The sequence below is a fragment of the Aquarana catesbeiana genome, linkage group LG07 (genome assembly GCF_042186555.1).
Source record: "Aquarana catesbeiana isolate 2022-GZ linkage group LG07, ASM4218655v1, whole genome shotgun sequence".
Taxonomy (NCBI): Eukaryota; Metazoa; Chordata; class Amphibia; order Anura; family Ranidae; genus Aquarana; species Aquarana catesbeiana.
This window is the reverse complement of record NC_133330.1, coordinates 28,794,740-28,822,049: the sequence shown is the minus strand read 5'-3', so window position 1 is coordinate 28,822,049 and position 27,310 is coordinate 28,794,740. Positions and strand designations below refer to the sequence as shown.

General features: G+C 42.9%; 1 protein-coding gene across 1 annotated transcript in view; it reads right to left on the bottom strand.

Annotated features, from left to right (window-relative positions):
* Positions 1–27,310, bottom strand: part of COL7A1 (collagen type VII alpha 1 chain) — a 294,025-nt gene that overhangs the window by 176,733 nt on the left and 89,982 nt on the right. Inside the window, exons 12-17 of the mRNA XM_073591887.1 lie at positions 24,594–24,740; positions 16,659–16,775; positions 16,419–16,571; positions 10,848–10,967; positions 7,460–7,606; positions 3,213–3,338 (exon numbers count right to left, since the gene is read on the bottom strand). Coding sequence (XP_073447988.1) covers positions 3,213–3,338; positions 7,460–7,606; positions 10,848–10,967; positions 16,419–16,571; positions 16,659–16,775; positions 24,594–24,740 — 810 coding nt within the window. The remainder of the gene's footprint in view (positions 1–3,212; positions 3,339–7,459; positions 7,607–10,847; positions 10,968–16,418; positions 16,572–16,658; positions 16,776–24,593; positions 24,741–27,310) is intronic.

Sequence of the window (27,310 nt, the reverse complement as noted above, 5' to 3'; positions counted from 1 at the left end):
ATGCTCAGGAGTGAACAGGTGCCATAGAAATGAATGGGATTTTAAAATCCGTTTTTTTTTACTAGAAAATTACTTAGAATCCCCCAAACATTATATACTTTTTTTTTTCTAACACCCTAGAGAATAAAATGACGGTCGTTACAATACTTTCTATCACACCGTATTTGCGCAGCGGTCTTACAAGGGCACTTTGTTTGGAAAAGATACACTTTTTTGAATTAAAAAATAAGACAACAGTAAAGTTAGCCCATTTTTTTTTATATTGTGAAAGATAATGTTACGCCAAGTAAATTGATACCCAACATGTCACGCTTAAAAATTGCGCCCGCTCGTGGAATGGCGAGAAATTTTTATCCTTTAAAAATCGCCATAGGCGACGTTTAAAAAATTCTACATGTTGCATGTTTCGAGTTACAGAGGAGGTCTAGGGCTAGAATTATTGCTCTCGCTCTACAGATGGCAGAAATACCTCACATGTGTGGTTTGAACACCGTTTTTATATGCGAGAGCTACTCACGTATAGGTTCGCTACTGCACGAGAGCTCGGGGGGACGGGGCGAGTTAAAAAAAAAATGTTACTTTTTATTTTTACACTGTTCTTTTAAAAAAAAAAATAATTGTGTCACTTTTATTCCTATTACAAGAAATGTAAACATCCCTTGTAATTAAAAAAATGCATGACAGGACCTCTTAAATATGAAATCTGGGGTCAAAAAGACCTCAGATCTCATATTTACACAAAAATGCAATTAAAAAATAAAAATAAAAAAAAAGTAGTTTGAAAAAAAATTAAAAATGTCCCTTTAAGAGCTATGGGCGTTTTGACGTCACTTCCGCCCTGAAATTGTATGGAGCCAGGTGGGGGCCATCTTCCACTCACTCAGCTCCATGCCAAGCAGGGCAGAGGATGCGATCGCGGGCACTGGAAATCGGCGGGGGGGGGGGGGGCCTCTCCCACCACCGATAAAAGTGATCTCGCAGCGAATCCACCGATGCGACCACTTTTATCTGAAAGCAGACCGTCCACGGAAGAAGTGGATACCGGGGTTATGGCAGCTAGCTGCTGCCATAACAACGATATTGCACTTCAAATTGCCGCCGTATAATGACGGCGGCGCTCCGTAAGTGGTTAAAGTAGAACTATAGGCAAAACTTTTTTTTTTCCAATTTGGATAGAGCAAGGAAGGGTTATAACTTCTGTCAGTTTATTTTTTGTCATCTGTGTCCTATTGCGGAAACTTCTCTTCCTGTCACATAGCCAAAACAGGAAAAGAGGGGGAATCCCTGTAAATTAAAGGAATTCCTTGGGGAAGTGGAAGATTTCCCCTCTATTATTTTTCTGGGGACCACCCAAAAATTTGGGATTTTCTTTTATCTGGTAAACAGGACAAATAGAAAGGATAAATTGCCTTAACGGGGGCTGAGGCAGCAATAAAAACTGACAAGTGTTCTAATGCATCTCCACTCTTGTCCACAACCAAAAAAAAAGTTTTGCCTTTTGTTTATACTTTAACTTGTTATATTAAATCCTACACTGGGCACCAGATGAAAACCTTATTTGTTTCTCCGGAAGGCTTCCTCCAGCTTGTGCAACCAGGTCCCTGAAGCCTGTGCCCTATCCAGTCAGCAATCACAATCTGTAATCATATACAACGCAGGACCAATAGTACTGCATTGTATGGGAGGATGGTGAAGGCCTGCCCACAATTCAGAGAATCAGAGAGAAGAGGTGAGTGCAGAAAACCTGCTGGAGCAAGAAATATAGTAAGTATTACACTTAGGGGTAGAGGAATAAGGCGTAATAATTTCCTTATATCTGGATCCAATAGGCTTCCTCTAACCTGTTCAACCAGCTCCCAAAAGCCTCTGTTTTGGGACTGGTTGCACAGGAAGTCTACTGGAGCATGCAGTAGGTTTCCTGCACTCACCTCTTCTCTCTGGTGCTCCAGGTTGTGGGCAGGCCCTCACCGCCCTCACAGACAATGCAGGACTTTTGGTTCTACATTGTAAATAATGACATCAGACCGAGAACTGAAGAACCCTAGAGTAAAAGCTTTGGGGGCCTGATTTCACTGGTTTGGTCCTGGTTGGAAGAAGCCTACTATTATACCTTATTCCTCTACCCTCTTAATGTGTAGACATGCAATTCGTTTAGTTCCAAATTAGTTTTTTAACGAATTTTGACAAATTTGTTAATTCGGAAATTTCCGAATTTCCGAATTTCAATTTTCCCACAAATTTAAAATTTCAGAAATTTGAAATCTCGGAAATTCGAAATCTCGGAAATTCGGAAATTGGAAAATTCGAAAATTCGAAATTTCAGAAGTCCGAAAATTAGAAAAATCGGAGATTTGGAAATTCGGAAATGTGAAAATTCTGAAATTTGAAAACTCTGAAATTTTTAAATTCCGAAATTTGAAAATTCAGAAATTTGAAAATTCAGAAATTCGAAGATTCGGAAATTCAAAGATTTGGAAATTCCAATGAAACAAACAAACATGTCTATTAATGTGTTTTTAACCCTTGTAGTGCTGGGGGCCCCCTGTTATGCCCCGTACACACGGTCGGACATTGATCGGACATTCCGACAACAAAATCCATGGATTTTTTCCAACGGATGTTGGCTCAAACTTGTCTTGCATACACACGGTCACACAAAGTTGTCGGAAAATCCGATCATTCTGTACGCGGTGACGTAAAACACGTATGTCAGGACTATAAACGGGGCAGTAGCCAATAGCTTTCATCTCTTTATTTATTCTGAGCATGCGTGGCACTTTGTGCGTCGGATTTGTGTACACACGATTGGAAATTCTGACAACGGATTTTGTTGTCGGAAAATTTTATAGCCTGCTCTCAAACTTTGTGTGTCGGAAAATCCCATGGAAAATGTGTGATGGAGCGCACACATTGTCGGAAATTCCCATAACAAGGTCCTATCACACATTTTCCGTCGGAAAATCCGACCGTGTGTACGGGGCATAAGGATATTTACAGTTTAGCTTTAACAACAAGATAGATAAAAAACGCCAAACTACAGACAGAATGGTTTTTATTACTCAAAGGACGGGAGCTTAAGAGGCTACAAGAAGGCATCCCGATGCCCTTGGAATGCCCCTGAGACTACCAATTACAAGACGAAATGAATTCTGCCGCTATGTTCTGGGCAGTAATTTGAGTTTAACGGTTGTTAAAGAAAAGTTTAAACTTACCTTCTGAATTTCGGATCAGGATTCTGTATTCTGTCGCTCTAGATACTCCTCTCCAGGCCAGTCGGATTCGCCCTCCTCTTGCTTCCAAGACACGAAGGTTTGTCACAGGGCCAATCGACAATGATTCTATCATGTAAAACAGAACAAAGACAATTGGGGATTTAGGGGCGAAATCAACCATTTAATGACTATGCCTTAAACAGTGTAAAAATACTACCTGAAAATGGTAATCATGACAATATGTTAGTATTTTTTTATTTAAATAATATTTAGCATATATAATATGTATATATATATATATATATATATATATATATATATATATATATATATATATATATATATACATATATACGCAGTAAAACCTTGGATTGTGAGCATAATTCGTTCTGGAAACATGCTTGTAATACACAGCACTTGTATATCAAAGCGAATTTCCCCATAGGAAATAATGGAAACTCAAATGATTCGTTCCACAACCATTTATTCATAAGTCCTTCAGTTTATAGTCCATAGAAAAAGATTATACAATGTGATCGGTTGTGTAACCATAAAATGTCCATCCACAAATGGAAGCCTCCACAAGGGGATTAGAAGCAAAATCCAGCAGGAGCTCCAGAGTATAAAAGAGAAGAGAGGGCGCCTCTAAGTGTAGCAATACGGTTACATTTAATGAAGGTACAACATTTAGCAACTCACAAGGTTGATGATTAAAACAGGCACATCTAAGTATGCAGGCATCCGGGGTAAAGATGTCCACATAGACCGTTCTCCGCACCGCCGGCTCTCACCGCTGTCAGTCTGCAATCGTGACCGGGAAGAATACCCTGCAGTACAGCAATCTGAAAGCGAGGCTTGAACCGCTCGTGGAGCGCAGCGTGGAACGGACAATGTCGATGGCAGTGTGGAGGATGGTCTTTGTGGACAGCTTTACCCCGGATGCCTGCCTACTAAAGCCTCGTACACACGATCGGATTTTCCGACTGGAATTATGTGATGACAGGCTGTTGGTGGGAAATCCAACCGTTTGTACGCTCCATCAGACAATTGTTGGATGGCAGGTTTTAAAATTTTCCGCGGACAAATGTCTGTTGTCGGATTTTCCGAGCGTGTGTACACAAGTCCGTCGAACAAAAGTCCAAAGTACAAACACGCATGCTAGGAAGCAGAAGCGGCCGGTCTTGTAAACTAACGCTCGTAATGGAGAATTAACATTTGTGACGTGGCAAATTATGAAATCTCGAAATGCAGCGCACAATTCTCTTCTTCTTTAATGGGATAATAATGAAGATGCTTTGCTGGTGATACTGATGGAGTTATTGCAAACTAATTTTCAAAGGCTTTTTTTTTTTAGTGATATCAAGAATAATATTATTATGCTTTTTTTTTTTTCTTTTTCTTTTTTGGGCAAGTTACCACAACACCATTATCCCGTCGTTAAGATCAAAGATACAACTATGTTGGTGTCCCTTCTCAATTTTACATTGTATTTTTTAAATGTAACTGCCGACTCCCCAACTGTCATTTGAAGTAAAACACAGAGCCAAGTATTATTCTACACAATTTTTTTATTGTGCATTAAAAAAAGAAAACAAATAAAATTAGACATGTTATCTGCCAATAGAACTTAACCAAAGAGCGCATTCTATGCATCCAAAAATACAGAAAATATACCAAATCAAATCATTATTATTCAACCAAAAAATAATGTCAAAGCAATAACTCCAAGGCCAATAATAAATAACACGTTATCTCCTCCGATTCCGCGGCATGTCTGGCTGACGAACGGCCGTTCAGAAACAAATTGAAAAGCGCGCAATGAAAAGTGAGAAATGAAAAGTGCGCATCAACACTCACCAAACTTCTACTAACACGAAATTAGCAGAAGGAGCCCAAAGGGTGGCGCTAAAGAGCTGAAAAACAACGTAGTACGTCACTACTTTCGTATTTGTTGGCCAACAATTCCTTGCTGTTTGTATGCAAGACAAGTTTGGCCCAACGCCCTTCGGACAAAAGTCCACGGTTTTGTTGACCAACAATCCGATCATGTGTAAGAGGCTTTAGATATGCCTCTTTAAATCATCAAACACGTAAGTTTCTAAATGTTGTACCTTCATTAAATGTAACTGTATGGCTACACTTAGAGGCGCCTCTCTTCTCTTTTATACCCAGTTGTGACATGACACTACTTGTATATCAAGACATCGCTTGTATATCAACTCAAAGTTTATTAAAAATGTTGCTTGTCTTGCAAAACGCTCTCAAACGCTCTCTTTAAACCCAAACTCTAAACAGAAAAAACAGTGCACTTTTTTTGGTAAAAAAACAAACAAAAAATAAATGTTATGTTGTTTCTTTCACCTGGTTGATCCAATACCAGTAGTCCTAAATGTATTGCTTCCCCTCAGTATCTATTCAGATGTACAGAATATCTCAGGGCAATTACCAGCTAGTCTAGGTAGCATGTACACCCAAAGGGATACCGGGATTTACTTGCCTTTTATTTATTTTTCAAGAAAGCCCTGTCTTTGCAGGTAACAAAAAAAATAATAATAACGTAAACTAGTACAGTTGTTGTTGATCCAAGTAAAAAAAAATAAACAGTGTAAGGTTATGTACTGTAAACTAACTTGCTTGATTTGCTGTTAAAGGATTTAGAGTGTATTATAATTGCACTTCTTCTTCTGAAATTGTATCAAAGTGTATCTCTAGCTGAAACATACACTATATTGTCAAAAGTATTGGGACGCCTGCCTTTACACGCACATGAACTTTAATGACATCCGTAGGGTTCAATATTGGGTTGGTCCACCCTTTGCAGCTATAAAAGCTTCAACTCTTCTGGGAAGGCCATCCACAAGGTTTAGGAGTGTGTCTATGGGAATGTTTGACTGTTCTTCCAGAAGCGCACTTGTGAGGTCAGGTACTGATGTCGGACGAGAAGGCCTGGCTCGCAGTCTCCGCTCTAATTCAATCCAAAGGTGTTCTATTGGGTTAAGATCAGGACTCTATCGGGTTGAGGTCAAGACCTCAAGTAGCATACGCTACTCAGACATGCGTTCGCTTTTGCATGCGATCTCGTCGGGACGGTGCACGTTTAAAAAAAAATTTATTTTTTTTCTTATTTATTTTACCTTTTATTTTTTATTTTTACACTGTTCTTTAAAGAAAAAAAATTGTGTCACTTTTATTCCTATAACAAGGAATGTAAACATCTCTTGTAATAGAAAAAAAAGCATGACAGGACCTCTTAAAGAGGAAGTAAACCCTGATGGGTGTTACTTCCTCTTTGTTTCCCTGCAAAGGTAAGGCTCGGTTCACACTGGGGCGACTTGGGATCCGACTTGTACGCCCTCAAGTCGCCCCAAGTCGCCCCAGAAATAGTTTGAATGGGAGTGAACGCTAGCGTCTTAATAGACGCTACTGAAGTCGCTCCGACTTCAGAGCGTACTCCCTGTACTACTTTGATCCGACTTGGTAGGCGACCTGTACCATAGAAATCAATGGAAGTCGCCTCCAAGTCGGATCTCTCTGTAAAGTCAAGCGACTTTGCAGGGAAAACCCCTCCCTCCCCCCTCCCTCCCAGAGAGCTGATTGCCCCGTGATTGGCCACAGGCGAAGTCGCCTGTCATGGAGGCGACTTCAAGTCGCCTCGTAATTTGCCGAAGTCGCGCTGAAGTCGCGCTAAAGTCGCGCTGAAGCCGCGTTGAAGTCGCGGTACAAAGTCGCGCTAAAGTCGTGTTGCCCATGTGTGAACCGACCCTAAAGCATAATGGGCTACTATGCATTGTATAGTAAACCATTATGTGACACTTACCTGCAGGAGAAGCCCGCGATGTCCCCGTCTTTCTCGATAGTAGCGAGCGTCCATTCTTCACCCCTTTTCTTTCCTTCTGCGCATGTGCGTAGGAGCAGAGACCACTTTTATCTTGAAGCGGACCGCCCGCTGAAGAAGAGGATACCGGGGTTATGGCAGCTAACTGCTGCCATAACAATATTCCCCTTCAAAGTGCCAACGTATAACGACGGTGGGCGGACCGGAAGTGGTTAAAAAAAGAGCCAGATATTCTTAATTGACACATTATACATTTTTTTTTTTGTGCTAAATTTCCTTTAGTTTTACTTTTAACTATATAGTACAAGGGCCTGCCTGATTGCATACACATTGAAAGTGTTTAGGTTTGACCTCATATTATATGTTTTTGGTAAATTGTATAATGTGTAGCCATTCTTGTCTCTGAAATTACCTGTCTGGACAGTGATGGAGACGGGCGAGCCTTCCCTTCGACCAATCAGCGCTGATATAAACACCTCGTATGTCACACCTTCTTCAAGACTGTTCAATTCAACTGTGTTTTGGTTGCCCGGAACTCGTCTCGTTCTTTCAAAAGACCCTGTAAGAGATTTGTTACTAGCACTGTATCACCATGAGGCCTTGTTCACACCGGTACGACACGACTGTTTGTACGACTCTTATCCTACTTTGCCCTGGAACATCATCAGTCCCACATCGGTCCTACTTTGGTCCTAAGTCCATCCGACTTGAATGAACAGGATAAGATGTTGCTCCGACTTTTGCGATAGTCTGACATGTCTTTTGACCAATCAAAACAGTCCCAGGGTGACATAAATTTCTTTTACTGCTGCTGTAATCACCAGACATGTGCAAATTTGTTCATTCGGAAATATCCGAATCAACGAAAACCCGTTTCCGAATATTTGGAAATTCTAATATTCCAAAATTCGAAAATTCTAAATTTTTGGAAATTCGAAAATCCAAAAATTCAGAAATTCGAAAATCCGAAAATAGGAATGAAAATCCGAAAAATTCAAAATCCGAAGATAAGAACAAAAATTTCAAAACCCGAAAATTCGATAATCTGAATTATTAACTAACTAATAAATTCATAACTATTACTAAACTATTAAATTATAGGTATTGGAATTTCCTTTCAAATTTGGCTGTTAGCGAACGTAACAAATACGAATTTATCCGAAATAACGAATGCCGTATCTGAATTAATGGAACGTAACAAATTACTTTTTAATATTATTATTAATTTGTTCCGTTCCGTTTGTTTAGATGCCGCATTCGTTATTTCACATAATTCGAAACTTCAAATAAATCCTAAAGCAGGAATGAAAATCTGAAAATTCTAAATCTGAAGATAGGAACAAAAATGTGAAAACCTGAAAACTCAAAAATCTGAATTATTCACTAATTTATAATTTCATAACTATTGCTAAACTATTAAATTATAGGTATTGGAATTTCCTTTCAAATTTGGCTGTTAGTGAACGTAACAAATACGAATTTATCCGAAGTTACGAATTATCCGAAATAACAAATGCCGTATCTAAACGAATGGAACCTAACAAATTATTTTTTTATTATTATTATTTATTATTAATTTGTTCCGTTCCATTTGTTTAGATGCGGCATTCGTTATTTTGCATAATTCGTAACTTCAGATAAATTCGTATTTGTTACGTTCCCTAACAGCCAAATTTGAAAGGAAATTCCAATAGCTATAATTTAATAGTTAATTATTAATTATTATTATTAGTTAGTTAGTTAGTTATTTCGAATTTTCGGATTTTCGAATTTTAGAAATTTTGGATTTTTGAAAATCTCTGAATTTTCGAATTCCGAGTTATCGGATCTTCGAATTTTTGAATTTACGAATTACGAATTTTCGAATGTAAGAATTTACAAATTTACGAAAAAAACAAAAAAACGAATGAAATGAAAACAAACACATATTTTTCGCCAGTGCACATGTCTAGTAATCACTATGTCGGATGTCACAAGTCATATGGTTAGGACAAGGATATTCAATGGGCTGAAGTAGGACCAAAGTCAAAACAAAGTAGTGCAGGAACGTTTTTAAAGTCGCACGGACTTGTGTCAGACTAGTTAAGCTGGCTCTCATAGGGAACGATTGATTTATACATGTGATGCGACGTGTACTCCCAAAGTCAGAGCGTATATCGTACCATTGTGAACTGTATAAAGACATTTTGGATACTGTAGCACTCAATTAAACTTTAGAGTCAGTTTACTAATTGTGCTATATGTATTCTTACAAAACTATATGTATGACATTCAAGCCCCAATGAAGGGGGAGTGCTCAGACCCCCGAAACAAATTGGATTTCTCTCAAATTATTTGCTGAATGATTTAAAGGATAAGTTCACCTTTCGTAACACGTTACATGTTACAAAAGAGACCTGTATCGTGTAGACATGTGCAATTCGTTTAGTTCCGAATTCGATTTTTAACGAATTTTGACAAATTCTTAAATTTATGAATTTCCAAATTTTTAAATTCGAAATTTCGGAATTTAGGAAATTCGGAAATTTGAAAATTCAAAATTTCGGAAGCTCGAAATTTCGCAAATTGGAAAATTCTAAATTCGGAAATTCAAAGTTTTGTAAATTGGAAGATTTCGGAAATTGGAAAATTCAAAAATTCTAATTCGGAAATTTGAAAATTTGGAAATGTGAAAATTTGGAAATTTGAAAATTCGGAAATTGGGAAATTCGAAAATTCAGGAATTTGAAAATTCAGAAATTTGAAAATTTGGAAATTCGAAATTGGGAAATTTGAAAATTCGGAAATTCGAAATTCGGAAATTCAAAAATTCGGAAATCCGAAAATCCGAAATTCAGAAATCCGAAAATCCGAATGTTTGGATTTTTCAATTTCCGAATTTTCAAATTTCCGAATTTCCGCATTTCCAAAAAAAGCAAAAAAATGATTGAAACGAAAACGAACACATTTTTTGTCAGTGCACATGTCTAGTATCGTATTGCTGCTCAGGCTCACTGAAGCGGGAATCAATTCTTAATATCCACCTCTGGGAGTGCTGGTCGGGAGGGAGCCTATCTCGGCTTCTAAGATATCTCAGTATGAAGGATGATGTCCCTGTGACCTCTCATCCATGTCATCCCAAGGTATGAAAGTAAGTTGCATCCTCAGCCTGGTCTCCGGCCAGGCCACGCCCCAATGCTTTTTACGCCACCCATTGTAGTGTAGTCATGGGATCCTCATGACTAAGCTCCAAGGGGCTGAGCGAAATGGGTTGGAGGTGTGGTCTGGCCAGAGTCCAGGCTGAGGTTGCCACTTACTATAATACCTTGGGATGACATGGATGAGCAGTCACAGGGACATCTTCCTTCATATTGAGATGTTACATGTTACACCCATATTCAGGATGTAACACATACCAATGGACCGGCCTGGTCTGATCTGATCCCTGATCTGACAGCTAGCAGGGAACTTCTACCCCCCACTAGCTGTCACAATAAAAAATAATACGTGGCGGATCGGGACTCCGCTCGCCCGGCCACGTCACTCAGAATGTACGGGCAAGCAAATACACTGGCAGATCTGCTGGAGACCTGCATGGCACCAGTGATCTTCTGATTGTTAGTGTAATGCTTTACAGGCTCCAAAAAATTAAAAATAATAAATACACATTTTTACCTGCAAAAAAAAAAAGTGCATTTATTACTTTTTTTCTAAAGAAATGAACTTATCCTTTAAGTTTGCCTGCACTGATTTGTGGTTTGGCGTTCTTCGCACCCTCTTGCTCTTTCTGGATAAAAAAACAAGTACATGACCATCCTCACCATCAGTGCTGCGAATCACCACCTTGTATTCCGTTGCACCCGCCAATGTCGTCCACGCCAAACGCACTTTTTTGCCGGTGGCATCTACAAGCCGAAAGTTGGTAACTGTACCGACGACACCTTGGTGAAAAGAAAAAGGTAAAATTTCTGAATTACAGGAACCCAAGCTATTAAGAGGTAATTACTAAAACCACAGTGATGCCAGATTACAACTTGTCTTTTAAAGTGGAACTTCACTGCATCTGAGCACCACAAACCCAAAACGCTATTTCATTCATTTTTAATATTCAAAGCAAACTCCCCCCGTCCATCTACATCTCCATGCTTTAGTTTGTTGAGAAATCACTTTGAAAAACACCCCTCCCAGCATTTCTAGCTGCGGCCATCTTGAGTAAGGGCAGATAATTTATGTGGCATTTACTTATTTGAAGCCATCTGCCCTTAGCTTGGACATGCAAGCAGGGGGTTGTGCTTAGCTGAGAACGAATCTCCTCCCCTCCGCCAGATGAAAGAACTACTTCTTTGAAGCCATCTGCCCTTAGCTCAGGCATGCAAACAGGGGGTTGTGCTTAGCTGAGAACACCCCTCCTCCCCTCCGCCAGATGAGAGAAATACTTCTTTGAAGCCATCTGCCCCTAGCTCAGGCATGCAAACAGGGAGTTGTGCTTAGCTGAGAACACCCCTCCTCCCCTCCGCCAGATGAAAGAAATACTTCTTTGAAGCCATCTGCCCCTAGCTCAGGCATGCAAACAGGGGGTTGTGCTTAGCTGAGAAAGTCCCTCCTCCCCTCCGCCAGATGAAAGAAAAAATGCCTATGAAGACTCTTGGGATGTATGACATTATTTTGGCCTAGGCCAGAAACCAGGAAGCAACTAAAAAAAATGTAAAATAAAAAGTTTAAAACAAGTAAATAAAATATACCTTCCTATTAATTTACTAAGCAGCATAAGGATTAAAAATAGTGTTGATTGAGACAGTTTAGTTCTGTTTTTAAGGAAAATTCCAAAGTGGTTTAAAATTTTGATACAGCAAATTTAAATGTAGATAATTAAATTTTTACATTATTTGTATTATTTTTTTAAATATTATTATTTATTGATTTGTTTATTTATATAAATGAACAATTACATTCTTAAATTATTAAAGTGTCTAAAAAGTTTAGACCTCCGTCAGGGATTTATTGCTGTTTGTTTCTGGGGAGAGTCACCCAGTCAGGTCCGTTGTTAGAAATCATAGGTCCTGTACAACCTTTTGGGGCCCCCTTTGACCCGCCTTTGACCTCCACTCCTGGCTCCACGCCTGGCCTCTCCCCTGCCCGGCTTTGAACATGTAATAGCATGAGCCGTGACAGGTCCTCTTTATGGTTGGGCAGCACAGTGGCTTAGTAGTGAGCTATTTTGCCCTGCTGCACTCGGGTCCTTGTTTCCGAGCCAGAACATATCTGCATGGAGTTTGCATGATCTCCATGTGCTTCGTGTGGTTTTCCTTCCACACAAGTGCAATTCGTTTAGTTTCAAATTCATTTTTTAACGAATTTCGATAAATTCGTTAATTTGGAAATATACGAATTTTCAAATTTACGAATTCAGAAATTTTCGAGATTTCGGAAATTCTAAATTTCGGAAATTCCTCCGTCAGGGATTTATTGCTGTTTGTTTCTCCGTTGGGGAGAGTCACCCAGTCACCATTCCAAATAGACATGTCCAATTTGTTTAGTTCCAAATTTGTTTTTTAATGAATTTTGATAAATTTGTTAATTTGGAAATATCTGAATTTCTGAATTTTTGAATTTCCGAATTTCCAAATTTTTGATTTTCAAAAACTTGGAAATTCGAAAAATTAGAAATTTCAGAAATTTCTCTGTCAGGGATTTATTGCTGTTTGTTTCTCCGCTGGGAAGAGTCACCCAGTCACCATTCCACATAGACATAAGCAATTTGTTAAGTTCCGCATACGTTTTTTTAACTAATTTCGCCAAATTCGTTAATTTGGAAATATCTAAATTTCCAAATTTTCGAATTTCCGAACTTTTGATTTTAGAAAATTCAGAAATTTGAAATTTCAGAAATTCCGCAAATTCTACATTTCCGAAATTCCGCAAATTCTACATTTCCGAAATTCCGCAAATTCTAAATTTCCGGAATTCCTTCGTAAGGGATTTTTTTGCTGTTTGTTTCTCCGCTGGCGAGAGTCACCCAGTTAGGTCAGGTCCGTTGTTAGAAATAATGGACCCTGTACAGCCTACCTTTTGGGGCCCTCTTTGACCCACCCTTGACTCTACCCCTGGCTCCGCGCCTGGCCTCCCCCCCTGCCCTGGCTTTGATCATGTAATAGCAAGAACCATGACTGGTCCTCTTTATGGGGAGATCTTTGTTCTGTTAGACTCCAAATCTCTCCTCTAGCCTTCAAAGCTCATACTGAGATTTCTGCTCCTACAGGGATATAGAAAGCTCTGTTTTTTTATTATGCAGAAATGAACTGTAAAGGTTCCCAGGCCCCCATGTTGAACTGATAGGGCCGGGCCCGGTACAACAGGACTGGTTGTACTGCCTTATCAGGGGCCCTGCACCCGGTCTATATTTCTTGATGGCCACTGTTACCGATACAGAAAGTGATGGGAAACCTAAAAGTGAACAGTTGTCACCAGATCAAAAAGTAGGGGTAGGTTGGGCAGCACATTGGCTTAGTAGTGAGCTATTCTGCCTTGCTATACTCCGGGCCTTGGTTCTGTGCCAGGACACTATCTGCATGGAGTTTGGATGATCTCCCTGTGCTTGTGTGGGTTTCCTTCCACACTCCAAAGGCATGCTAGTTGGTTAATTGGCTCCTATCTAAAACTGGTCCTAATATCCTGTTTCCCCGAAAATAAGACAGTGTCTTATATTAATTTTTGCTCCCAAAGATGCGCTAGGTCTTATTTTTCAGGGGATGTCTTATTTTTCCATGAAGAAGAATACGGTACACATTTATTGTTGAACAAAAAAAAAAGGAAATGTATTACTTGTATACGGTACGGTAGTAGTTGTCATCACAAACCAACATAACCAGAAAAACTGTGAATCCTACGGTATCAAGAATTTCTTGTTACTACTACTACTTTTGATTCCCCCCCTTCTGATCCTCCTGTGCCATTTTGATTTCCCCCCTCAAATCTACCCTGTGTCATTTTAAGTGAGTCCCCCCACCCCTGTGCCAGTGGACAGTGGATTATTTAGTCTCTCCCCCCTCCCACCTTCACCAGACATTCTCCCCACCTTTACCAGCCATCCCCCCACCCCTTTATCAGACATCCCCCCTCCCAACTCAGTCATCCCTGTGTGTCTGTGCCGGCCAGATTCCACACAATGTGCCCGACTCCTGCCCCCACTCACTGTCTAATTGTGAGTCAGCCAGACTCCATCAGGGCAGAGCGAGCAGCAGGCGGCAGAAGGCGGCAGCTTGTCCTGCCTGCGGCGCGGGCTCTCTGATTTAAAGAGACCTCTCACTGCCTGAACAGCTCCGGCTGCGCTGTGGCCAATCAGTGAGCTGCGTGGCGACGCCCGCCGCTATGGTCCAGAGGAGTCAGACGCTTTACGGTAGCTTCGGGGGCCTTATATTCCGGGGTGGCCTTATTATCGGGGAGGCCTTATATTACAGCGAGAGGCAAAAGTGGAAGTAGGTCTTATTTTACGGGGGATGCCTTATATTACAGCGAGAGGCAAAACTAGAAGTAGGTCTTATTTTCCAGGGGAAGCCTTATATTACAGTGAGAGGCAAAACTGGAAGTAGGTCTTATTTTCAGGGGATGTCTTACTTTCGGGGAAAGACGGTATGATATTCTAGTGTGCCCAAGATGGCTGCTCAAATAGTGGATAAACACTTGAGGCCCAGGGAGAAAATATATTTTGAGAAATATAAAATAATAATAACCTTCCAATGGGGACACCTGTTGCGGTGACAGCTGTCTTCGAGCGGACTTCCCCTCACTGTGTAAAGATTTTATCTCACTTCCCGCTGCAGCAGCTGTTGGACAGGAAGTAAGGGGAAATCTCTCTTTCTTGTGGGGCACAGCACACAACCGCTTGCCAACCGTATAACAGCGCTTGCTGACCGTAAAACTTTAATCGCTTGCCGACCATAAAAAATTACACATACAACGATTGCCGACCGTATAAGATTAACCGCTTGCTGACCATATAACTTACATATACAGCAACAAGGCGGCTCTGCTGCACAGGATCATGTACCTAGTACATGATCCTGCACTTCCGGGTCTGGGGCGTGCATGCACTGCTGGTGACCCGCTCCTGTTGTGATTATACACAGCGGGAGCTGATCTGCGGGTACCATGGACTCGATGTCCGCCGACACCCGCCGATCATTAGACAGTCAGTAGGGAAGGCATTGATGCTGTGTCTCTGAAAAGCAGAAACATAGATCCATGCCTTCCCCTAGCAAAAACACCTCCCACACAGCACACAAACACAGGCTAGGCACACAGTTAACCCTTTAATCTCCCCTGATGTTAACCCCTTGCCAGCCAGTGTCATTAGTACAGTGACAGTGCATATTTTTTAGCACTGATCACTGTATTAGTGTCACTGGTCTCCAAAAAGTGTCAGACAGGGGACATTTACTATAGCTAGAGAGGGCAAAATTAGTCACATTTCTGCATAGAAACCAATAAGATTCTAACCTTAGTTTGTTCAATTAAGCTTTGGCAATAAAACCTAGAACCCTCTCTAGCTATAGTAAATAAACCCCTTAGTGTCCGATTTGTCCAACGCAATATCGCAGTCGCTGATCGCCGGCATCACTAGTAAAAAATAAATAAATAAAAATTCCATAAAAATATCAAAAGATCACCCTACTGACAAAATGCCATATAGTCAAAGCTATGGTATTCCCAGTAGTAACATAGGGCTGTGAATGTTGGACCATATGGAAGCCTGAACGCCAAAGAATTTTATGCTTTTGAACTATGGTGTTGGAGAAGACTCTTGAACGTCCCTTGGACGGCAAGAAGAACAAACCAGGCAATCTTTAAGAAAATCAACCCTGAATATTCACTGGAAGATCCTGAAGCTGAAACTCAAATACTTTGGTCACCTAATGCAAGGAGAGGACTCACTAGAAAAGATCCTGATGCTGGGAAACATGGAAGGAAAAAGGAGAAGAGGACGACGGAAAACAAGATGGATAGACAGCATCATCAAACACAATGAACATGAAGTTAAGCTAGCTCCGGGAGGCAGTGGAGAAGAGAAAAGCCTGGCGCGATATGGTCCATGAGGTCACAAAGAGTCGGACACGACTAAACGACTGAACAACAACAATATAAAAATTTAATTTTTTTCTTTTACTAAAGTTTTAAAATTTAAAATGATGAAACAGGAAAAATGGAAGTGCAACCAGTATATACAGTAACTAATCTGTATCAGTGTGTGTGTGTGAAAGAATTATTTTTATTCTCTGAGATGCAAAGGTGAACTTATACAAGTGTTTTAAATCTCCCCTTCCAGTTCCAAGATGCAACTCTGCAGAGAAATATAGATAGATGGATTGTAAAACGTCAGGTTTGGCTCGACTCACCAGTCTCATAGGTGGTTGCTGGAGTTGCCACCTCTCTGCCGTCATACAAGGTGAAGAGGGTTATACGGTACTCCGTTCCTGGCCGCAGTTGGGTAATTTCATATTGATTGGTGGTAGTGGGGAGGTTCACAATCTGTGGAGCCTTAGGACCACCTAGAAGACAGATATGTGATTAATACCTTTACCTGTTGTCCTGCTCATACCTTACTTTACCAGTCCCAATACTTCATTTTCTGTTACCTCGAGCTTGCCTCCATTCCAGCCTATAGCCGGTAGCCTCTGGGATGAGGTTCCATGTCACCTGGATTGAGGTGGGACTGTTGGCAAATGATCTCAACTCCTGAACAATTCCTGATTCTGGGCAAAGAGGTACAATACAGATGTTTAGTAATAACAATAAGTGTTAAAATGTCCACATATAGACACTATCGAGCCTGGGTGGAGGACAGCACTGGACTGGTGCCTGTCAGGGAAAAAGCCAGAAAAGATTTGCCCAGAGACCTGGCATAATGGGCAGTATTCAACATGGCCATGCCTATTTGTGCAGAAATGCACATATATACGCAATGGAAGAGAATGGGTGCACACATATGAGCCATGGCATGCGCTTGTGCGTGCCGGCGCACACCACCTGCATTCAATTCTGGTGCCCTCTGGCCTTTAATGGAATGACAGATGCACGCAGACAATGCTGACTGGTCTTCAGCTTCCTGATACCTGTGACCCTGTGTGCTTATACTACTGAACTACCCGTTACTGACCCGGCTTGCTCTTGGATTCTTCTTGTCTCTCTCCTGACTCTAACCCTGGCTTGTCCATGAATCTGCTCGTGTCTCCAACCCTGTGTATGATCTCGGCCTACCTGACCACGTCTCTGATCTTCTGTCTGCTGACCACTGGTACTCTGACCTTAGCCGCAATTCCTGACTACACCTCCTGTCTTGCCCTGCCTGCTGTGATCCATCTGAGGTACCTACCTGCTGTGACCAGCCTGCTGTACCTACCTGCTGTGACCAGCCTGCTGCATTAGTTTGCTATGCTGTATGACCCTGCATCCTTACCAAGACCAGTTTCTCCTCTCACCTGGAGTCCACCTGCAGAGAGGATGCCACTCCAGAACCTGATACCCTTGGCACAGCTAGCAATCCCTGCTTCTCTGGGCCTCAGTGATCCTTGTTACCATCTCCAGGGACACCAAGCACTCAGCCACAAGGAGAGCCCTCTTCGGCTTTAGGACCAGGTACAGTGCCCCTGGAGGCTGCTTAGCAGCAGGTTGTGGAAGGTATAGAGGGAATCACTTTCAATGGGTTGTGTCCCAATTGTAGGTGGTAGGTGATAGATTCGTTGGTGTCTAGGGCTACTACCTTCTTGGGGCGCAAAGCAACTGACGCCATGGTCCGCCCAGGTTGAAGCCAGGTGTATTCCACTAGTTAGGACCAACTGAAGCCACTGCACTAAGTACTTGGCGAGGGGCTCTCCCAAAGAAGGACCCCTCTTGATGGGGAAAGGCAAAAGACCTGAAGGCCACAGAATCTCTCTCTGACATCAGCACCCCCCCCTCCCCCATTGACTTGCATCCTCCAACTCTATGCAAAACACACAAAAAAATACACACCTGTAGTGCACATGCTCGTTACATAAAAACATGACCAACAAAAAGAAAAAGTGCCATGTCCAAATACACAGCGGGCCTTTCTGCTAATTAGGGATGAGCTTCGAGTTCGAGTCGAACTCATGTTCGACTCGAACATTGGCTGTTCGCAAGTTCGCCGAACAGCGAACAATTTGGGGTGTTCGCGGCAAATTCGAATGCCGCGGAACACCCTTTAAAAGTCTATGGGAGAAATTTTAAAGGGTGTTCCGCGGCATTCGAATTTGAAGAAAAGAAGAAGAGAAGAGCGGGAGCCTCCCCCCCATGCCATGGGTGCGGAGCGGCCGAGGAGAAGAAGATAGAAGACGCCGCGGAGGAGATGCTGGACGAGAACGCCGGAGGAAGAACCAGAAGAGCCAGAAGAACCAGAAGATGAAGGAAGATGAAGGAAGATAGAAGAAAGAAGAAACATTTAAATAAAGGAATTGTCAAAAACTGTCTCTTGTCATTTTTAACATTTTTGACAGTTTTTTAGTGAAATGGTAGGGGTAAGTACCCCCTTACCATTTCACACAGGGGGGGGCCGGGATCTGGGGGTCCCCTTGTTAAAGGGGGCTTCCAGATTCCGATAAGCCCCCCACCCGCAGACCCCCACAACCTCCTGCCAGGGTTGTGGGGATGAGGCCCTTGTCCTCATCAACATGGGGACAAGGTGTTTTGGGGGGCTACCCCAAAGCACCCTCCCAATGTTGAGGGCATGTGGCCTGGTACGGTTCAGGAGGGGGGGGGCCGCACTCTCGTCCCCCCCTCTTTTCCTGCGGCCTGCCAGGTTGCGTGCTCGGATAAGGGTCTGGTATGGATTTTTGGGGGGACCCCACGCCGTTTTTTTTTTTTTTTTTTTTTTTGGCGCGGGGTTCCCCTTAAAATCCATACCAGACCTGAAGGGTCTGGTATGGAATTTAGGGGGAACCCCACGTCATTTTTTTTTTTTGGCCGGGGTTCCCCTTAATATCCATACCAGACCTGAAGGGCCTGGTATGGAATTTAGGGGGACTCCCACGTCATTTTTTTTTTTTAATTTTGGTTCGGGGTTCCCCTTTGGGGAATTCCCATGCCATTTTTATCAATGAACTTCTATGTGTATTGTCGGCAATGCAATAGCCGCGGGTAGTTTTAAATTAGTTTTTTCCTTCAAAATGTCATTTTGCTGTCAGACTGTTCTAAACACGGGAAACATGCGCCCCTTTACAGGCATACTATAGACACCCCCCAGGTACGAAATTTAAAGGGATATTACACTTTTATTGTTTGACTTTAAGCATTGTTAAAATCACTGCTCCTGAAAAAACGGCCGTTTTTAAAACTTTTTTTTGCATTGATCCATGTCCCCTGGGGCAGGACCCGGGTCCCCAAACACTTTTTATGACAATAACTTGCATATTAGCCTTTAAAATTAGCACTTTTGATTATTCATATTCGTGTCCCATAGACTTTAACGGTGTTCGCGTGTTCGAACAAACTTTTTTCCTGTTCGCATGTTCTGGTGCGAACCGAACAGGGGGGTGTTCGGCTCATCCCTACTGCTAATATAAAAATTTCCCTACCTAGCCAAAAGGCCTGCCCAAAGGCACAGTGCAAGAAAAGAAAAAGCATGAGATGACATGACCTAGTGCAGGTGAAAACACCAATGGTGTGGTGCAACCCAAAGGTGTTCTCCCGGAACACCCTGGGATGCCACCCCAGGTAGCACATCACTTCCTGCTTCTTGTGCCTCCCAGCCCCAGGCCAGCTTCTTGTGCCTCCCAGCCCCAGGCCAGACAAATGCAGCCCCATTCAAATCAGAAAGGCATTAGAACTTAGGGAGAGCCCTTCCGTCAATTGGGAACAAGCCTGCTAAACCAGGGCAGATTTAAACTGGGAGGAAAGGTCCCTCCCACTGTTCCCACCTAATGACATCAGGAAAATACTAACCAGCGCCCCAACCTAACCCCATCCCTCTGCCCCAATTTAACCCCACCCCCGGTCCAAAGGCATTAGCGCTCTTCCTCCTGACAACTGATAAGAAGGATAGCTGTAAGCCAAAAAGCAGAGAAGTCATAGTAATTATAATGTTGAACACATTTCATAGTTTATCCAATCCCCTTCTTCAGGTCCAACAAATGTCAGGAACATACCCCAACAGTTATATTCTTTGAATTAGTTGGATGGATGAGTGTGTGCCCCCCCCTTCTAAACCAGACCAGATCACATGACCTCAACATGAGGGGGTGCCTTGCCCATGTTAATGAGGATAAGGGCCTCTTTGCAGGTGGGGGGCTTATCGGTATACTGAAGTTGCCTTTAACAATAACATGTCGGCCTGCATACTTTTTTTTATAACAAGATGGTGAAGCCAAGGTCTAGATGACAGCTCTGGAGCCAACACCTTAAAAAAATAAGTCAGCCGTAAAAGTTCCCATATTTCTATCCTCAAAGTTTCCCTTTAAAGATTCTTCAGTTGTGTTTTAAAAACTCAGTTGTGTAATGTTACCATAGTTACATAGGTGAGGTTGAAAAAAGACACAAGTCCATCAAGTCCAACCGATGTGTGTGATTATATGTCAGTATTACATTGTATATCCCTGTATGTTGCGGTCGTTTAGGTGCTTATCTAATAGTTTCTTGAAACTATCAATGCCCCCGCTGAGACCACCGCCTGTGGAAGGGAATTCCACATCCTTGCCGCTCTTACAGTTATGAATCCTCTACGTAGTTTAAGGTTAAACCTCTTTTCTTCTAATTTTAATGAGTGGCCACAAGTCTTGTTAAACTCCCTTCTGCGAAAAAGTTTTATCCCTATTGTGGGGTCACCAGTACGGTATTTGTATATTGAAATCATATCCCCTCTCAAGCGTCTCTTCTCCAGAGAGAATAAGTTCAGGGCTCGCAACCTTTCATCATAACTAATATCCTCCAGACCCTTTATTAGCTTTTTTGCCCTTCTTTGTACTCGCTCCAATTCCAGTACATCCTTCCTGAGGACTGGTGCCCAGAACTGGACAGCATACTCTAGGTGCGGCCGGTCCAGAGTCCTGTAGAGCGGGAGAATTATCGTTTTATCTCTGGAGTTGATCCCCTTTTTAATGCCAATATTCTGTTTGCTTTGTTGGCAGCAGCTTGGCATTGCTTCCCCCAGAGGTTCTCCCCCCAGTGTATAGATTGCATTCATATTTTTGCCCTCCAAATGTATTATTTTACATTTTTCTACATTGAACCTCATTTGCCATGTAGTTTAATTTGTTCAGAGCTTTTTGCAAGGTTTCCACATCCTGCAGAGAAGTTATTGCCCTGCTTAGCTTAGTATTGTCCGCAAATACAGAGATTGAACTGTTTACCCCATCCTCCAGGTCGTTTATGAACAAACTAAATATGATTGGACCCAGCACAGAACCCTGGGGGACCCCACTACCCACCCCTGACCATTTCGAGTACTCCCCATTTATCACGACCCTCTGAACTCGCCCTTGTAGCCAGTTTTCAATCCATGTACTCACCCTATGGTCCATGCCAACAGACCTTAATTTGTACAGTAAATGTTTATGGGGAACTGTGTCAAATGCTTTTGCAAAATGCAGATACACCATGTCTACGGGCCTTACTTTATCTAGCTGGCAACTCACCTCCTCATAGAAGGTTAGTAGATTGGTTTGGCAAGAACAATTCTTCATGAATCCATGCTGATTACTTCCAATGATACCGTTCTCATTATTAAAATCTTGTATATAGTCCCTTATCATCCCCTCCAAGAGTTTACATATTTGATGTTAGGCTAACTGGTCTGTAATTCCCAGGGATGTATTTTTTTTAAATATTGGTGCTACATTGGCTTTTCTCCAATCAGCTGGTACCATTCCAGTCAGTAGACTATCAGTAAAAATTAGGAACAATGGTCTGGCAATTACTTGACTGAGTTCCCTAAGTACCCTCGGGTGCAAGCCGTCTGGTCCCGGTGATTTATTAATGTTACGTTTCTCAAGTCTAGTTTTAATTCTGTCCTCAGTTAACCATGGATGTGTCATGAGGATAAACACTGCAGTTTTGGTTACTGAAGCCCCCCCGATTCCCTCGTGAAGACTGAGGAGAAGAATAAATTCAATACCTTTGCCATCTCCCCATGCTTTGTAACCAGATGTCCTTCCTCATTCTTTATGGGGCCAATATGGTCTGTCCTCCCTTTTTTACTGTTTACATACTTAAAGAATTTCTTGGGATTTTCTTTGCTCTCTTCCGCTATGTGTCTTTCATGTTCTATCTTAGCCGCCCTTATTGCACCCTTACATTTCTTGTTGCATTCTTTACTCCTACTATACTTTTCACATTTCATCCTTACCACTGGCCCTCTAGCCTAGCAAAAGTTCTAGTTACCTAATTATATTTACTGATCCTAAATCTGGCCTCTCCTCTGCAAGAAATGCAGCCGAGATGATAATAGATGTAAAGAAAAGATTTGTTCCTCTTCATTAAATTTCCAGCCTGTAGCTGACCAAGCGTTAACATTAGTAAGCTTTAAAGAGGGACTAACAATGGAAACGGTCATAGAGAGGTCATATATTTTGGAAAGGAATCTTGAATCAAAAAATAAATCACATTCACGTTTGTGGTTTGTTAATCCCTGCTGTTCCTGCCCACCTGGGAGACTTGGGTGTTCCCTTCCCTCCCACCCTTTGTGTTCTCCTGCTACTTCTGTTATAATCTCCATAATAGAAAATAAATTTTAAAAAATCCAGCATGGATGGTGGGAGCAGGTGTGCATACCTGGTAACTCAGATCAGGGATGGTAGGGTACTTACCACAGGGATGATGAGCACCAACCAAAATGGGCAGAGCAGGTGTGCAGACCCAGGAACTCAACACAGGAATGGTGGGAACACCTCATAATGGGCAGAGCAAGTATGCAGATCTGGGAATTCAACACAGGGATGGTAGGAACCCTTCATAATGGGCACAACAGGTGTGCAGATCTGGGAACGCGGCACAAGAAAGATGGAAGACCCTCATAATGGGAAGAGCAGGTGTGCAGACCCAGGGAGTCAGCACAGGGATAGTGGGAGCACCTCATAATGGGAAGAGCAGGTGTGTAGACAAAGGAACTCAGCACAGGGATAGTAGGAACTCTTCATAATGGGAAGAACAGGTATGCACACCTGGGAACTCGGCACAGGGATAGTAGGAACCCTTTACAATGGGCACAACAGGTGTGCAGATCTGGGAGCTCAGCACAAGGAGGATGGGAGCTCCTCATAATGGACACAGCGGGTGTTCAGACCCAGGAGTAAGCACAGGGATAGTGGGAGCCTCTCATAATGGGAAGAGCAGGTGTGCAGATAAAGGAACTCAGCACAGCAATGGTAGGAACCCCTCATAATGGGCACAGCAGGTGTGCAAACCCGGGAACTCAGTACGGGTATGGTGGGAACCCCTCATAATGGGCACAGCAGGTGTTCAGACACAGGGAGTCAGCACAGGTATAGTGGGAGCCCCTCATAATGGGAAGAGCAGGTGTGCAGACAAAGGAACTCAACACAGGAATGGTGGGAACCCCTCATAATGGGCACAGCAGGTGTGCAAACCTGGGAACTCAGTACAGGTATAGTGGGAGCCCCTCATAATGAGAAAAGCAGGTATGCAGACCAGAGATCTCAGCACAGGGATGGTGGAAGCTCTTCATAATGGACAGAGCAGATGTGCAGATCCAAGAACTTAGCACAGAGATCTCATCAACAGGGTCCTCAAAAAATAGAAAAAAACTGTTGAGGGATTTAAAACCTATTAATCATGGCACATACATGTATGTGTATATTCATCAATTATTTATAGCTAATATATTAACTTATATTTTTGACCACTTGATTGTAAGTGCACTTAGTTTATCCTTCCTAGTTTTATCACACTGGTATTAGTGTTTTTTTGTTGCAGCTGCAGTTTAGTGTTTACAATTGTTTGCTTTTTAGCACGGTTTTTTCTTTTATATATACAATCCTCAGCTGTTCTATAAGGTTGAATCTGGGAAGAAACTCTTGGATTTGTGACTGCATTAGCAGAAGTTCAGAGGGCAAAAATTTTAAAAATTGTGATTAAATTGTTTCCAAATAAAAGTATATATGCTGTATATGGGAGAATATTTAAATATTAGTTATATAAATAAACCCAATGTCAGTATAATAACTTTCAAATCTGCATTCAAATATGGCAACCTGCAGAAGTGTAATGCCAGATTTCACCAGCAGGTGTTGCTACAGTAATTACAGTGTAATCTTAAATTGGCTTCTAAATGTAGGAGGGTCAAGATGTAAATGAACATTTAATAAAATGACACTCCCACCTTACTTTTTTTAAAACATATTTTTTTAATTCAATATATATCATTGGCTTTCCAAGGGAGATCTCTCTTAATGTTCCAAGGTTCACCCCCTGCTCTGGCTCAGGGTGCCTCAGGTTCCATGAATTCAGAGTTTGGATAATGGGGAACTGCAAAGGATATATAACAGTGATCATTTAAGAAATAAATATCCTAGTTATTATTTGTTGGTGCATTTGAATGCTACCTGTTTTCACCCTCTTAGATGTTGCTGGCCCCTCTGTGGCCCCAAAAAGTGGAGTGACGGACACAGTGTACTCGGTGCTGGACTGGAGGTTCTGGATGAAGTAGGATTCTATAGATGGACCGACATCAAAGTCTTTCGTGTCTTCCCCTGAAAATCATACACAATACAAGCTGATTGTCTAATCTTTGTACAATCTCATTTACATTTACCAATGCTATGTAACATGAAGACAAACCTATACAAACTGGTTCAAAGCCCAACCACGACACTACCTTCCTGGAGTTTGCATGTTCTCCCTGTGCCTGCGTGGCATTCCTCTGGGTAATCAGGTTTCCTCCCACACTCCAAAGACATGGTGGTAAGTTAATTGGATCCTGTCTAAATTGGCCCTAATATGTGTATGTATGAATGTGAGTTGGGGACCTTAGATTGTAAGCTCCTTGAGGGCAGGGACTGATGTCAATGTACAATATACAGTATATATAAAGCACTGTGTAAGATGTCGGCGCTATATAAGTTTATACACTACTTTATTTCACGAGATTGCGCAAATTGATATTCACTTTATAATTTTTTTTACTTTTGTTAGTCTAGAATTGAATACGGGAAACACTGCCAATTCTTCATTGGGGAGACCCTGAGACTTGAAGAGGAAGTGAGGAGAGAGAGAGATATTGGGGGGGGGCAAGGAGAAACAAAGTGAGAGAGTGAGGTAGAGAGAGAAAGACAGGAAGCTACATAATTTAGGATGGAGATAGCGGATGGGGGAAAGACAGAAGAGAGATAGGGGAAATGGAGGTGGGAGGTAGGAGCTACAAGGAGAGAGGAGGGGGAGTTAGAAAAAGGGGAAAAGTAGGGACTAAATCGTGAGAGAAGAAAGATAAAGAGAGAGAGAAGAGCGGAGACAAAAAGAAGGGGGGGTGGAAAAAGGGGAAAAAAGAGACACTGAGATAGGGAGGAGGGGAGAGGGGGGGAGAGGGAGAGAGAAATGGGGGAGAGTGGAAAGAAGGGGGAGGGTGATACGGGGAGAGACATTGAGAGGGGGTAGAGAGAGGCGAGGAGGGGAGAGAGAGAGAGAGAGAGACAAGGAGGGGGAGAGAGAGACAAGGAGGGGGAGAGAGAGACGAGGAGGGGGGAGAGAGAGACAGGGGGGAGAGAGATGAGGAGGGGGGAGAGAGAGAGAGACAGGGGGACAGACATGGGGAGAGGGGAGAGAGACGAGGAGGGGGGGAGAGAGAGAGACAGGGGGAGAGACATGGGGAGGGGGGAGAGAGAGATGGAGAGGGGGGAGAGAGACGGGGGGAGAAACATGGGGGGGAGAGATAGACAGGGGGAGAGAGATGAGGAGGGGGAAGAGAGAGAGACGAGGAGGGGGAGAGAGAGGTGGGGAGAGAGAAACAAGGAGGTGGGAGAGAGAGAGAGACAGGGGGAGAGACATGGGGAGGGGGAGAGAGAGAGATGGGGAGGGGGGAGAGAGAGAGAGACGGGGGGAGAAACATGGGGAGAGGGGAGAGAGACGAGGAGGGGGGGAGAGAGAGAGACAGGGGGAGAAACATGGGGAGGGGGGAGAGAGAGATGGAGAGGGGGGAGAGAGACGGGGGGAGAAACATGGGGGGAGAGATAGACAGGGGGAGAGAGATGAGGAGGGGGAAGAGAGACAAGGGGGACAGACATGGGGAGAGAGAGAGACAGGGGAGAGAGAGAGACAGGGAGAGAGACGAGGAGGGGAAGAGAGATAGACGAGGAGGGGGGAGAGAGAGGTGGGGAGAGAGAGACAAGGAGGTGGGAGAGAGAGAGACAGGGGGAGAGACATGGGGAGGGGGAGAGAGAGAGATGGGGAGGGGGGAGAGAGAGAGAGACGGGGGGAGAAACATGGGGAGGGGGGAGAGAGATAGACAGGGGGGAGAGAGACGAGGAGGGGGAGAGAAAGAGACAGGGGGAGGGGGAGAGAGAGACGGGGAGGGGGAGAGAGAGACAAGGAGGGGGGAGAGAGAGACAAGGAGAGAGACAAGGAGGGAGGAGAGTGAGAGACGGGGGGGAGAGACATGGAGGGGGGAGAGAGACGAGGAGAGGGAGAGAGAGATGGGGAGAGAGAAATGGAGGAGAAAGAGAGATGGGGGTGGGGAGAGAGAGGCAGTAGAGGGTGAAGAGAGAGAGATATGGGGGAGAGAAAAAGGGCAAGAGAGAGTGGAAGGGGAGAGTGGAGAGAGAAGGTGGGAGATAAAGAGATGGGGGAGGGGAGAGAGAGACAGGACAGGGGGAGAGAGAGAGAGAGAAATGGGGGGAGAAAAGGGGCAAAAGAACAGAAGGGGGAGGGGGAGAGAGAGGGATGGGGAAGAGTGAGGGGGGAGGGGATAGAGAGAGAGACAGGAGAGGGGGGAGAGAGAAAGGATAAGAGAGACTGGAAGGGGGAGGGGAGAGAGAGAGAGAAGGGAGAAAGAGAGGAGGAAAAGAAAGGGATAAGAGAAAGAGGGGTTAGAGAGGGAAGATAGATGGTTAGAATGAGAGTGAGAGAAAGTGAGAGAGTGTGAAATACTACGCCTCTCTGTGAATATTGGGATAATCTATTCATAATTTGCTACATTTCATTCTGCCAAAAAAACAGTTCAAAAAAAGGACAACCCAGATAAACCACAACAGAATGTTCTCTATAATATGATGTTAGCATTGCACACTTCAACAAGGGTTGTAAAATAATTTTTATAACAATGTTGCCT